The 14,112-nt window shown below is 38.6% G+C and overlaps 1 protein-coding gene across 6 annotated transcripts in view; it reads left to right on the forward strand.

Annotated features, from left to right (window-relative positions):
- Window positions 1-14,112, forward strand: part of WWC2 (WW and C2 domain containing 2) — a 104,986-nt gene that overhangs the window by 52,792 nt on the left and 38,082 nt on the right. For all 6 annotated transcript variants that reach the window (XM_040601361.1, XM_040601273.1, XM_040601602.1 and 3 more), the window contains exons 4-8: window positions 224-300; window positions 4,619-4,698; window positions 8,107-8,236; window positions 8,904-9,050; window positions 10,026-10,099. In XM_040601361.1, coding sequence (XP_040457295.1) covers window positions 224-300; window positions 4,619-4,698; window positions 8,107-8,236; window positions 8,904-9,050; window positions 10,026-10,099 — 508 coding nt within the window. The remainder of the gene's footprint in view (window positions 1-223; window positions 301-4,618; window positions 4,699-8,106; window positions 8,237-8,903; window positions 9,051-10,025; window positions 10,100-14,112) is intronic.

Below are 14,112 nucleotides of genomic sequence, written 5' to 3' on the forward strand. Positions count from 1 at the left end.
GCAGAAAAAGCTTCGACTCTGTGTAGGCACTGATCAGCAGTAACTACAACATCCCTGCATTATCAACAGTTTCCAGCACAAATCCAAATGAAGAAAATTAACTCTATCCCAGCCAAAACCAACACATAGGTCAATGAGAATTCACCAAGGAAGGGACTAATTGATGATCTAAAAGTACTTAAATATTTCTCCTTTTTTTTTTTTTTTTGTCTTTCGTGTAAAGTGTTCTCAGGCTCCTCATCAAGCACAAAGTATGACCCTGACATTCTGAAGGCTGAAATCTCCACTACAAGATTAAGGGTGAGAGTGCTTAACTCATATTCATTTGTATTCTGTGTGCAAAGTTTATGACTATAGAATAAGCGAAGCTTGAACTAGCAGATGTATCTTGTACCCTGGTACTGAAACTTGATATTCTCATTAAATACCATTCAGAGGCTTTAAATGAATTTTTAAAGCTCTGTCTGTTACTTTCAGATAACATATTTTGGGGAAACTTCGACATATATTCTAATTACATGTGGGTTTAAATAAATCTGATAACCATTTTCACTTGGATGCTTTTGTTTTTGAAAGGAAGAGTAAAAATTGTTAGGTGAAAATAAAAAAGTAGTAGGCCAAGGTGAGCTGCAGCTAGATGACTGCTTTTACACACCTTTCTTCTGTAAGAAATGCACCGTTGGCTACATAAACTGCCTCAAAAATTTCTGTTGGTTTAAAAAACACTTTTCAGTAATGGTGTGAAACTTCGCTCCGTTTTATCAAAATGGAACAGTTCAGATCAAGAATGAAAGTTTGTGTTTGCATTTTGAAATTTCCAGTGAACAAAAATCCGTTATTCGGTGAACTGTGTTCAGCATGGTCACTAACAGACTCCATATAAAGAACTTGCATTCACACATTCATTGGTCTCTAGTGAATTTATCTTGAATAAGGAGGAAATGGTGTGGAAGACATTTAAAATCTGTATAGGGAGTTGATTTATTTAAGCTTTGGCATATAATGCTGTATGGATAGCTTAGGCTTTTTGTAGTTAATAATGAAAAAAATGAGATCGAACCATGCAGGTTAAAATCTCACAGCACAGCGCCTTCCTGAAGGCTGGCACACATCCGCAGCAGCAGCAGCAGCTGGAGCAGCAGTAGCAGCTGGAGCAGCAGCAGCAGCAGCAGCAGCACAAGCAGCGCAGTTCCTCAGCTCTTCCATTGCCCCCTGCCGGTTTCTGCACAGAGCGGCACTCGTAGAAGCCTTGAGAAAGTTAACCACCTCCTTTACCTGGAGGAAGAGTTGTGATTAGGAATCCGAACAATGTTTACAAGGAGCTGTGGAATAGCTCATTGAAATTTTAAAGCTCGGTATAAATCGGGGATGGAATACACTGTGTAAAACAACTGGCATCCAGATGTTGCCCTCCTGACTGCTTGTACACCTCTTCATCTTTACCAATCTCAATTTGTAGTCTCTTATCCTTTAAGGAGAAGGGCAAGTGGCTAGTGAGAGAACTTACTTCAACACTGGAGGAGGTGGGAGGAAAAACTTAGTAGGGAGAATCAACAGCAGTAAGGACCCTGTCAGGAACAAGAATGAAGAGACAAGGCGAGAGCTTCTTTCTAAAATAAGTGGAGCAGTAACAGATGTTCTCTTTGGCAAGGGGATCACTAGTATCTTTGGAAGATTAATAGCGCTGTTGAAGAGCTAAACAAAAGACCAAATTTAAATACAGTCACCTACAAGTCAAAGGGGGAAATTCAGACATGGTCCTGTGCTGGTTTTCCCATTACTTAGCTCTGATCACCTCCCGGTTCAAGATGCAGAAACACTGAATCACCTCTTGGCTGCAGATCTACAATTTGCTCACTGAGGAGAGAGGCAGATATGTTAATCACAGTAATTCTTTTCTGGGAGATGCTCTCCTCTCTTCATTGTTTCGTGGGGTCAAGGAGCCTAATATCCTGCTGCTTCCCAATACCTGATTTATTAGCGTGGCAAAGTCCAAGTTGCAGATGTGCTTAAAACAGGTGACCTGAATCTTGTCTACAGAGTTTAGAAGGGTGCAGTCCAAGAATATCTGTACCAGCATAAAGTGTGTTGTCATCCAAAGCCACTGGATTTGAAAATTATTGAGATAAGAAAAAGTGGAGCCCTGTGATGCTAGGGCTGGGAAGTGGTTTTCATGGAAGATGGCAAGAGAGGTATGACTGTTATCACAGTTTACCCTTACTTGAATGTTTGAGGATGCTTGCTTACGTGCCACCTTTTGGCATTTTACAGTATATGCATGTGTGGACTTAATGGAAAACAAAGTTAGTCATTAGTAAGCTGCCAGCCAGCTCGTTAGAATTCACACATTGTTTAGCGAACTATTAGGTCAGCTATACTAAACCTGTTTCTCTCTCTCACAGTGGCTGAGGCTTACTGGTATCATCAGGTTAATGGTGGCTGGAGGGGGGAAGCTCAGCACTTGAGGAAGTTCTGAATTGGCCTTTGGCCTTTTCCTTGTTAGCTGTGCTTAATATATGCACGTGGAGCCTTTTGGATACATGAATTGCTTATAGCACAACAGGTCGTGGAGAAAATATGTCAGAAATCAGACAGCTGTTAAATGAAATAAGCAGGAGAAGAAAGACCTTTTTCACAAGACTAAAATTGAAGAACCTGATCCTGCAGTAGACTTGTGAGTGGGGCCATTCGGGGTCTTAATTAGTAATCGGTAAGATAGTTCAAGCAACACAAAGCGTGTGTGACCACAGTGTGTTTTATGCACGTGCAGTGAGCAGGGGATGCACCTTTATAAAATAATAAGGTTAGGGGGGTGTTGTTGATTCACTAGTACTTGAGTGCTGGGAGTAGAAAGGGGTTAGCACAGGAGCCTCCTTGAAGGTGCCGTTAGGAGAAGGAAGCGAGAGGCCTGTCAGGTGCCTTAAGATGATGGGCAGAAGCAGTAGGAAGGAGGTGAAGGATAAAACAAGTGAAAAGTTGTGAAAAAGCAGGAATTATATGAAAGTTTTGAAGGAGAAGACAAGGAGCACAAGAACAGTTTAGTGCAAGTATGATGCAGTAAACACAGAGTCTATATTATGATGTAGGTCACATCCTTCTAGGGGAATGTGCCTAACTTGCATTTTTTGATAATGAAATGATGATGAATTTACAGCAGAGGATACTCAGAAGATGATCTTGAGGAAAAATGTATGATCCAATCCTCTAAGTTGAAACCAAGTTTAACTTCTGCTATTCCTATACATTCACATTTCTGATTTAAAAAAAAAAAAAAAAAAAAGTTTAGCTATTCTGTGTTTCTCAGAAAAGTTGAGACTTTTTTCATATTTTACACATCACCTGGAACATAGAGGTGATAATCTGTTCATTTTCTATATCTTGAACAGAACGCTTGAGAGATTATTCTTGGGGTTTTCATGCCAGTGAGGGAACCAGTAGTAGTTAAGGAGTGCTGAATGTGTACTTAGAGATATTGTCTCTTTATCATGCTAACTATTCAGTATGGTCAAAATAAAAACAGTTTTCTGTCAAGTAAAACAACTAGTGATGATAGCTTCCAGAAGCCGGAACCTAAACACTTCACGTAGAGAACAGATTTTGCTTTGGAGAAAATGGAGATTGAAAACATTTTATTTCTGTCACAGAAAATTCATTAGCCAGAAGCTACAAACCCAAATGCCTAAATATCCATCACAAGCCTATAGGAAGACCCCACAAATCACTGGTTATTTTAGACATACAAAGCATTTGAAGTCACTTGGAAAGCAACAGCAGCTGCTGATGCTCAGTGCTTTTAGTCACCTGGCATCACGGGAACCCCACATTTATTATTTTTTTTTTTTTTTTTAAAGAATTGCACCAAGTAGGAGGTCTAAGGGGATTTATTTAGGGTCATAAAAAATTAAATGGAGGATTTTAAAATTTGATCTTGGCTCATAAATATTTTGAGGGTAGTCACATCTGCTAACATCTGAAATAGCAATATTAAGATTAAAAAGCAACTGAGCATGAATATTTAGGGAAAGTGGGGAATGTTTTGCCAGAGACATTTCTTTTAAATAGACACATATTTGCGATCCAAATGTGTTTAGTGATTGTTGTCTTTGAATTAAATGAATGTGGATTATATATTTAGGGATCCAGTGTCTCTAAAGCTTTATAAGAAAGGATGGTTGGTTCATGGCGGGGGGAAAGGAGTCCACGCTTTGTCTTTTACAGTGCAAATGACTTGAGAGATTCCTGGAATTAAAAAGTGAAAATATAATAAGCCTAAAAATAAACAGGCATGTCCCTGTAGGATAGTTGGAATGCATGCTTAACAAGTGAGAAGTAAATTACTTGTTAAAGTTCTCTCAGGTTTAATAACACAGTGTGGTATCAATACAAATAAAGAATGTGATTTAATCTGCTTGTGTCCCTTTAATACTAAAGCATGTTGCCCATAGACGCCAGGAAGAGAGCAGATCCTTTTGTTTTTAATATATATCAGTAGAACACTTTACTCTCTTTTTTTTTTTAGTCTCATCTGATGTAGAGAATACATTAATTGTTCAAAGCCATGTGTTACGCTGTTTAACAAAAGGAATTTTCTAACTCTTGCTTTGATTTAACACACAAGGTTAAGAAGCTGAAGAGGGAACTCTCTCAGATGAAGCAAGAGCTGTTGTACAAGGAACAGGGCTTTGAAACACTGCAACAGTGAGTAAAAGAAAATAGTTGAAACTGACTTAATTCAGTTGCCCGATTTCTTTCTTTGGCGTGGAATTGAATCCATCTTATGGGAGAGTTATTGGGGGCAGAAATGAGCACCTAATAACTCTTTGTTGTAGTTAGCAAGCAGGAAATCTGTAGAAATGGGAAACCTATCGTGCAAGTGGTTAACATGAGAAATCTATTCCCCCTCCTCTTTGTTTTTCCACGAGGTTTGCTTGTGTTGCAAAGAGGCAGAAAGAAGGATGGTGGTTAAAAGGTCCCAAGGAAGAATTCAGCTGCTTCGCATGTCATGTTTAAAAAAAAAAAATTAAAACACTTGAAAAAGTAATGAGGTATTTCTTTCCTCATTCCCCACCTCTGAGCTAGAGAGAGTGAGAGATGGAGGAGGGTGCTCTTCTCAGAGGTATAAATGGTACACAGCTGTGCAGGGTTTGAAATGAGTCACAATTTGAGGGTTAGAGAACTGACTTTCTTTGTTCCAGTTGCTGGCATGCCTGGTGTCCAACGGGCTGATGCTGAACCGGGTGAGCATTCTGGGTATTTAACCAGTTGGGCTATTAGGGAATGCATTTTTTTTCAGTCTGAGCACTCCCTGCTGCTCCTGACTTAAAAAAGTTGGGCCGTAAAATATGAAACATTACTGGAACTGTCACCACAGAGAACTCGCTGGAGAGGAAGCCTTGCTAACAAGCATGTTTTCTTGACTCGTGTGAATAGAAATTTATTAATGCTAGTTGTTTTCCTTATTGTGGTATGTACCCATACATTAAGGATACATTTACACAGTAGAATGCTGAGCTGTGTGCTCTTAGTACACTAGTTCAAGTATATTCTTAGTATTCTAGTCCCAGTAGCAGAAGCAATGTTGCGGCTTTAATGTAGTATCGTCTGGATTCATCTACCCTTTTTTTCAGGACCTTCTGCGTATGGCAGTGTACTGTCAGATAAGCAAAAATAAAGCTTGCAGAATATATAGGGAAGGTGGACAAAAGGTGGGGAAAAAAGGAAGTGCATTTCCATCTTCCAGGTAGAGTCCTAAAATGCAAAGAAGGGATTTGCAAAGGATGATGTTTGGAGCTGAGATGCTGGAGTTCAGTTCCCAGTTCTAACCAAAACATCTTGTAGGCTATTGCCTGTGTACTTTAATAGCTCAGTTTTATATAATAGGATTTTTCTGAAGTGGGAGAAAAAAATTGGGGTCCAGGAAATGGCCAATCATGATCGGAGATATATCAAAATGGATGAAAAAATGTTTTTTTTTCTGGTATGAAGAGTTTGAAGTCAGTTGGGAACTGAAAACCCTCAGCACTTTAGGAGGATGCCAGTCAAGTCTCTGTCCTCCTTCATTTTGACTAAAACATAAATACAAGATTTCTTTGTTATTTAAATATATAAAGACTAGCGAGGAGTGAAGGGAGAAAGGGGTAGCTGATTGAATTTACTTAACCATAAATCAGATCTCATTTGAAGCAAAATTTAGAAGAAAGACTTATTGATTCTAAAGCTTAAGGTAATAAAAACTCATGCTGCTGTCCCAGGATTAAAGGTTAGCCAATCATGCTGGTTTTATTATATTAATTCAACAATGAAGTATTGTTTTAAAGCAGCTTGCTCACAAGCCATTTTGATAGGAATCCAAAGCATGTTTCAGAAACTGTCAACAGCATTCCACAGAAACACAATGGACATTTGTTTTTAAAATTCAGTCAGCCGCTTTCAAACAGTACTAATCCCATTAATTTAAAACAGGATGATGGAATATCTTGTATGTCAGAGATCCTTCTTGTCCATCTTAATTATATACAGAATAAAGCAGTTGTGATTTGAATGTGGCACATCATATTACTCGGCAGCGTGTGGCGTATTACCCAACTGCTCGTTCATGATCCCAATTGTTGGCATATCCTATATCTATTTGACCTTAGCAACCTGATAAGTTACCAGAAATTGAGTGTTGTCAGACAGTAAGTGCGTGCCTACCTATGAAAGAGTTTGGAGAACTTTCAGGCTGAAACAAATATATCATTGAATAGGAATCTGAGTGCTGAGTCACATAGGTAATTTTCTTAGACCAATGCAATTCTAATTTGTACAAAAACTGAAACGTGGAAAAAGGAAACCAGACATGCTCACAGCTTTAAAGACCGCTTTAGATCCTTGGTATCTTTGTGCACAAAACTGGAAGAAAAATAGACTAAGTTACAGGTGTGTTGTGCAAATTGTTGCTCTTGCAGGGGATGCTCGAGATCACTTCTGATCATTAAAATGTTTGTTCATTCCTCACTCACAAGGTTAATGTCTTCCAGCAAAGATGATGGATGATGATAAAAACAGAAAGCCAATTGCCTTATAAAAGAACTTATTCCCTGCTAAATGCTTGAGTTTTGTGAAGATGGATGTGGTTTTAATTTTGTGAAGCACAGCTGCAGTCATTTCTATGATGCTATGAAATATTCAGTTAAACTGGAGGTCAGAGAAATGTTTACAAATTGTACTTCTCGAAGTAAATATGGAAAGACTAAAATGAAATATATTTTTATGTCTAAATTTAGGGGCTTTTTGTTGTGTTATTTTCGAAGTACAGTTTTTAAAATAATTGATAGTCCGGGAATTTAATAAATTGTCCGGTCTATGACATACGGTATTAATTATCCAGAGATTTTGTGAATAAAGAGAGCCTGGTGACTGGCTGAGCAGAGCAGCTGTTGGAGATGGTTGATGCCTTGGACTAGAGTGAATGAGAGGGAAGCTGAGACAAGAATGGTGCTGGTTACGTTTCTTCCGTGCGTGGCTGATCAGAACAGAGAGGCTTGCCTGTCTGTCCACCTCACGATGTGGGTCTGGGTAGAGAAGTGCTGCTAATAATCAACATGCCTTCTGTGAGGATCACAAAGAGTTAGTAGTATGACAGGTGTTCCCAAAAGCTCCCATGCTGTAGAGAGTTATGGTGGGCACGGGAATTTTGACGGCGTTGTCAGCAATAATGCTATGCTCCTGGTAGCGTGTGTAGGAGTCTTCAGTGCTCTGTGCCCATTATGTCTTCAAGACTGGATCGATTAAAATTGCTTGTGGAGCCTCTGCCTTTGCTAAGGCCCGCGTACTTCAGCTGGGGTGGTTTAAAATCCAGCAGAAGTGTTTTTCCATGAGATTTCCTGATGTCAGCAAAAGAAATTCACTGGGCACTGTGTGTATGTTAGATAGCGTGACGTTTTTCCCAGGAAAATTTTAATGGAATCTTCAATGTCCTTTTTCCTCTTTGCATGTCTGTTACAGGAAACGGTATCTCTTGCCTCTTTACCTTCTGTTCTCTAACTGTGCTTCTGCCTGAAGTAGAACAGCAGAGACGTTACTGTTATTTTCTCTCTTCTGTATTAATAGTATGTCTTTCCACAGAATTGACCAAAAAATGTCTGGAGGCCAGAGCGGGTACGAACTGTGTGAGGCCAAAGCTATCCTGAGTGAATTGAAGTCCATCAGAAAGGCGATAAGTTCAGGGGAGAGAGAAAAACAAGATTTAATGAAGGTAGTTTGAATGGTTGACCCAAGTTCTGTGTGGATTTGTTTTAACATGACTCATTTTCCTAATGATAAATACTCTGCGTTTTATATTTATAAGGGATTCGCAAATTTCTTTGAGCCTAGTATTATAATAAAATTTCAGGCGCAGAAACTGAAGCCTGTGACGTTCCTAGCTCAAAAAGCCACTCTGTCCATCAGAGAATACAGATTTCTGAACTTATATGTAAGGTACAATGCACCTGTTACCTCTGAACCTCAATTTAAAATAGTAAGTGGACAGAATTGAGAGATGTGTTTTTGAGATGCATGGTTTTCTAAATCAGTGAAAGCTTCCAAATCTAAATTGCTCTGTTGCCATTTCTGAAAGCAGATCTTTTTTTTTTTTTTAGTCAACCAAATATTTAATTGGTTTACAAATTTTAAAAAAAAATCATAAAATGCAAAAAGAAGAGAGACACAAAACCATATGAGTAGTTTTTACATTGTCACACGTGTTGTTCACCCTTAGCATCAACTACCAACTGCTTGCCTTCAAAGGATAGATGCTTAATATGAAGTAAACCCAGAATTGTTATATTGGAGTCTTTTCTGTAAACATCTTTTGGAGATAAACTGGTATAAACACAGCAAAGTGCAAAGGAACACCAACTCCTTTTCTGTTTCCTGGACAGAGTCTTGCAAAGCTGAGAGAGAAATTCAGTCTTGACCAGACCACTGAGACATCTGAACCAGACTTGAGTTCCAGCTCTGTAAACTCCCAGCTGTGTTTTTCTAGACAAACTCTGGATACAGGGTCTCAGACTGACATTTCTGGTGAGGTGAGCTTTTTTCCATTTTGTCAAATGTAAAGAGAAATTGAATCAGAATGCTGCAGTTAATGGAACTGGAATCAAACGATTGTTTGCTGATAGGGGTGTGGGTGTCTATATACACACACACACACACGTTTGAGATAATAGAGTCAGTTGTCTGATTTTTTTTTCCCCCTTGAACTTTAATTCAAGATTCAGATGAACTTTATAATTTGCCATGAAGCATCTATGACTATCTGATTTCATCAAATAGCTCCAGTACCTTCAGAAGATTACCATAAGTAGACAGTGATTTTTGGATCTTTCTATAGGATATGTTTCACCTTACAGGCTTAACTCATTATGAAGATGTTTTTAATTTTCAGAAACAAGATCTCAGAACTTAAATGTGCAATTTAATTTCACACAGCTGAAAAACTTAGTGGAAGTACTTTTTCAGGGATTCATTAAAACCTCTGTTTCTGTGACAGCATATTTTACATACACAGAAAGCTGCGCTCTGTTTGGTACCATCTTTGAAGTTCTGTGAGCTAAGTTTGTAAGGCAGAGATTGTACAAGGTTTTCCAAACAAAGAGCTAAGCTTGTTTATGTTTTGTAGCGAATTTATTTTTGTCTTACTTAGAAATGCACTGGCTTAGTTCTAAATTCTGGGTTCAGCGGAGTTCAAAGTAGGAGATCAAAATTCTGGGTGCAACCGCTGCAAGACTTCTTTGAAAGCACTCTTGCTTTACCCTGGAGTATGGACAAATGGTAGTGCAGTAGTTAAAAATAGATGAACTGGATCAGAAGAAAACAGCACTGTTTCGTACATCTGAGTAGATTCCCAACTAGGCATTTAACAGCAAGTGCGTGGCTGCCGGTGAGCGTGGGTTTATTTAAGTTTAAATTTTTCTAGCCTATGCGTATAGGTTTTGTTGATTCATTGAACAGCTTTACACAGTAATAAGGCTAATACTTTTTTTTTTTTTTTTCCGCAACAGGTTGGAGCAAGAAGTAGATCAAATTTAGCAGAGAAGGTCAGACTAAGTCTTCAATATGAAGAGGCAAAAAGAAGGTAATCGTGTGAGTGGCTTCGCGATGTTCCGAGTGCAGGAGCGCTACCACTGAGCTCGCACTGACATCTGGTGGGCAGCTCGCTGGGACTTTATATATATATATATATATATATATATATATATATATACACATATATATAAATAACCTGCGGCGTTACTGGGAACCGTTTCTTTTCCTTCAAGAAGCAGGCTTCCAGGAGCAGCCGGTGCTTTTGAACAGCAGGCTTCACCTTTAATGCTAAATTGAATGTGTTAAGAAAGAAAATACAGTGACAACTTAATGGCAGTTCCAGGATTAAGGGAATAGAGCGAGCTGGCTTTCCACTGAAAGGAGTCGCCAGGCTATTTATGTCCATCTTCTTTGGGATCATAATTTCAGTTTACTACACCACTGAAGGCTCTTCAGTTTTAGAGTTCCTTCAGACTTCCAGTGAAGATTCAGTAGGCTTAATAATTTTTTTTTTTTTTTTTTTCCTCTGGGACTTTGGATAATTTAAATACTTGTTATGACTATGGGGTTGGGTTTTTTTTTTAATGAATTTAACCTGAGGAGAAAAGAAACTAGGAACTGCTCCAGTGATGAATGTGGAATGCCTCTCAACTAAAGTTCTGCAGAGGTTGCTCGTGAAAGTAGTGCCGTTGTGATGAATTGCCAAAGCCCTGAAGAATGGGCATCAGGAAGCAGAACGTTCAGGGTTAGAATGACACAGCTTCTGGTGTACCAGAAGTGCTGCATAATACTGGGGCAAGACTTACTATTAAAAAAAAACAAACAAACAGTGTGCAGGGGGTATCTTTCTATTAATAATCTATTAATTGTGTTGTATTATTTTCTATTCTAATACTTTTCACAAAATTAGGTAGGTGTCAGTTGTTCAGAAACCTTGTAGTTTTTGTTATGGAGGTACTTTGTAATTTAAGGGGGGTATAAATCTGAAAAGTTTTTCCACACCCAGAGTTCCTTTTTTACAATAAAGAACTAAACAAGGCAATAAAATAAAAAAACAGCACTTTTCCCCAGGTGAAAACTGTGCCTAAACCGCATCAAATCTGAGATTTAAGTATTATTTCAGTTGAATACTGTGGCATGATTAATTAGAGAACTAGGAAATGAAATTTGCAGCTTATACATACCAAGTAAAGGCATAGTTAGGTTTTAAGGGCAGAAGGCTGCACGACCAACGTTTTTTTGCCTAATTTCAAATATATGCCCCTCTCATACAGAGCAATAGCTACCACGCTTGCCAGTAACAACAGTAATCTTTTACGTCCTCATTATGGATCATAAAACTTTATTATATGATCAATGCATGAATCAAACCGTGCTAAGGCTATTGTGTATGTTCAGTATTGAACACGATTTTGGCTCAGTGTCATTGTGTACATAATATTAATTGCTAGATGGTGGTTTAGATGCAGATAGATGGCATTTTTTCTCAGTCATCATTGATCCAAAATCAGATCATCCTCTGTTCTGACTGTGTCTTGATACAAGAAGTCCCAGCATTGTGTTTTCTCTCTCCTTTGTAGGAACAAAAAAATTCCTGTCAATCAAAAAAATAAGTCAGTTTACCACTTTTACCTTAAAAAAAATAAGGGGGTGGTAGTGTAGGAGGTAGAGGGGGCAAGGGGGAAGAAAAACAGTGCAGTGATGCGTTAGATCTTACTTGCTCGCATATTAGTCAGCCGAGAACATGAGTCAAAATTTCAGTAGCTTCTGTACTTACCTTTCCATAACTGTTTGTTCTATATAACATCAGTGTTTCAAGGTTAAATGATCTCCTTTTAAATGGTATCTTTATTCAATTTTGTCCGAAAACTTCCCAGTAATTAATATTCTTTTTGGCTTTAAATAAGACAACTGCATGCCTTGAAAGACAGCATTAAAGTCTTTAAAGTGGTTGCACATACTGGTTTTATCTGTGACTACTAGGTGAACTTAATAAAGTGTACAGATCTTGGAATAATGAAGATAAGTACCGGTTTGCACATAAAGTTCAGTACCTAATTACATCCCCCCTAATTATTATGGCCTTTGTAATCATCACTATAACTTACTAAGTATGGACCATCTCTGAAATAGTAAATGTGCAAATTCTTAGTTGTTTTGTGTTAACTAAGAGAAAGAGAGGCTCTTGTAAATGAACTTCTCTACTTGAAAATTGTCAGATAATGCTGTATGTTGCGTATGTTATGTTACTTAGCAGAATGTCTTGAAGAGGTAGAATATTCTCACTTGAAAATTGTCAGATAATGCTGTATGTTGCGTATGTTATGTTACTTAGCAGAATGTCTTGAAGAGGTAGAATATTGACATTAACTATGCTGAATTAAGTTGCAATTGTTATTCAAAAGGATGTGATACAGCATGCTGACAGCCCTATCCTGATGTGGTGAAGATATGGCTAATATTCCTTGTTGACCTTGTTGAGCAAGGACTTCCTCAAAAGTGTGAGACTGGTTCAGTTTTTATATCCATCTAGTCCTTTGCCTGTCTGCTAAGGCAGCTGAAAAGAGTGTCTGTTAGAGTAGCAGAGAGCTGTCTGTAGCAGAGGGAGCAAAAGAACTGTTTGGAGACCACCATCTCATCCCATAAGCCATCAAACAGCTGTCAGTAACAGCCACTTTCAGAACAAGGTTAGCTAGAACCAGTGACCTGGAGATGAAAGTCTTAGCATTTCATTATCCATCTGAAATTATTTGGTTGTTTTCCCTCAGAGTACTGCTCCTCTAAAGGACTGTTGAATATAAATGATATATGTAACAGCTGCAAAATATGTTGAAATGCTTCATTTTTTTCATCTCACCATCTGATTATGGTAGCACTGCTGATAGTATTTCTGTATATTTTACCTTGGTTTTCTGTGAAGATACCCTGACTCAAACCAGGGGTTTGTTGGGAGTATGGGTTGGTTTTCGTTTTTAAAGCTGCTGTGTTATATTGAGGTGCCAGTGAGAATGTCACCGATGGAAAAAGAAAGGGGGATGGTTCCTCTTAAGCCTCTAGCATAAGCAGTGGGATAGTTATACTCAATATTAATTATTCTTACCTTTGACCAGAAATAAATGCCTTAATGTACTGTAAATTTAATATTGGAGATGCAAAATAAAACCGACATTTTTAGTTTTATTAGTTAATCACAGAAAACAAACCGGAAAGAAGAAAAACAATTTCCCAGAAATCTGGCAGAGCTACGGGAAGATTATACGTACCAAATCATGTGCATGTGAAGTACAGCAGGGACCCTTACCTTAGATGGTTTGGTAACGCTCAAGTTGCACAGACTTGCATCCATTATTGAACTGACTTAGGTGTATTTAACTATGGCAGCTACAAATAAATAAAAGCAACAGATCATTTCCTCTTGCCCTAGATTGTATGGGAACATCTTTCTGTTTTGCCTTCTCCTTTCTCTGCGTTTTTCCTAGCCTGCCAGCAAGAGGTTGCAGAAAGCTAGGAGCTCTGACGTAGTTCCAGAGCTTCCATATCTTTAGCCATGCACCTGGTTCAGGTGTGACTAAGGCTGGAAGCGACTGAAAGTTATAATCTTATTAGGTATGTGGCACCTATAACCGGAGTTTTTAGGTTTTCCCGGCGGGCAATGAGTTTATTGCAGGACCTGCACTTCTTAAGCTGTGCTGCTGAGCCAATGGACAGAGGGATTATGGAGAGCGAATGCTGGAAATAACCCGATCGAGGCAGGGCTATATTACAGCTATAGTACAGTGATAACGCAGGGAAATTTCTGTTTCCATCATACGCCTTGATCTGCACAAGATGTATAAATAACCAAGTCTTGGGTGTCTTAACTCTGCGATTTGACATCGACGACGGAAACAGCAGTTGCCCAAACTCAAACTCTTGAGTTACTAATCTTCTTTCTCTTTAGGTAGCCGCCGTCTCACGATCTTTTCTTTTAATTGCGTAGGAGAGCAGTGCATTTGCCTTTGAAGAGCCGCGTGCGTGCGTGCCGCTGAAGCGAGCACCTTGCTATAGTGCGTGTTCCTTCAC

Source organism: Falco naumanni, chromosome 1, assembly GCF_017639655.2.
Source record: "Falco naumanni isolate bFalNau1 chromosome 1, bFalNau1.pat, whole genome shotgun sequence".
NCBI lineage: Eukaryota > Metazoa > Chordata > Aves > Falconiformes > Falconidae > Falco > Falco naumanni.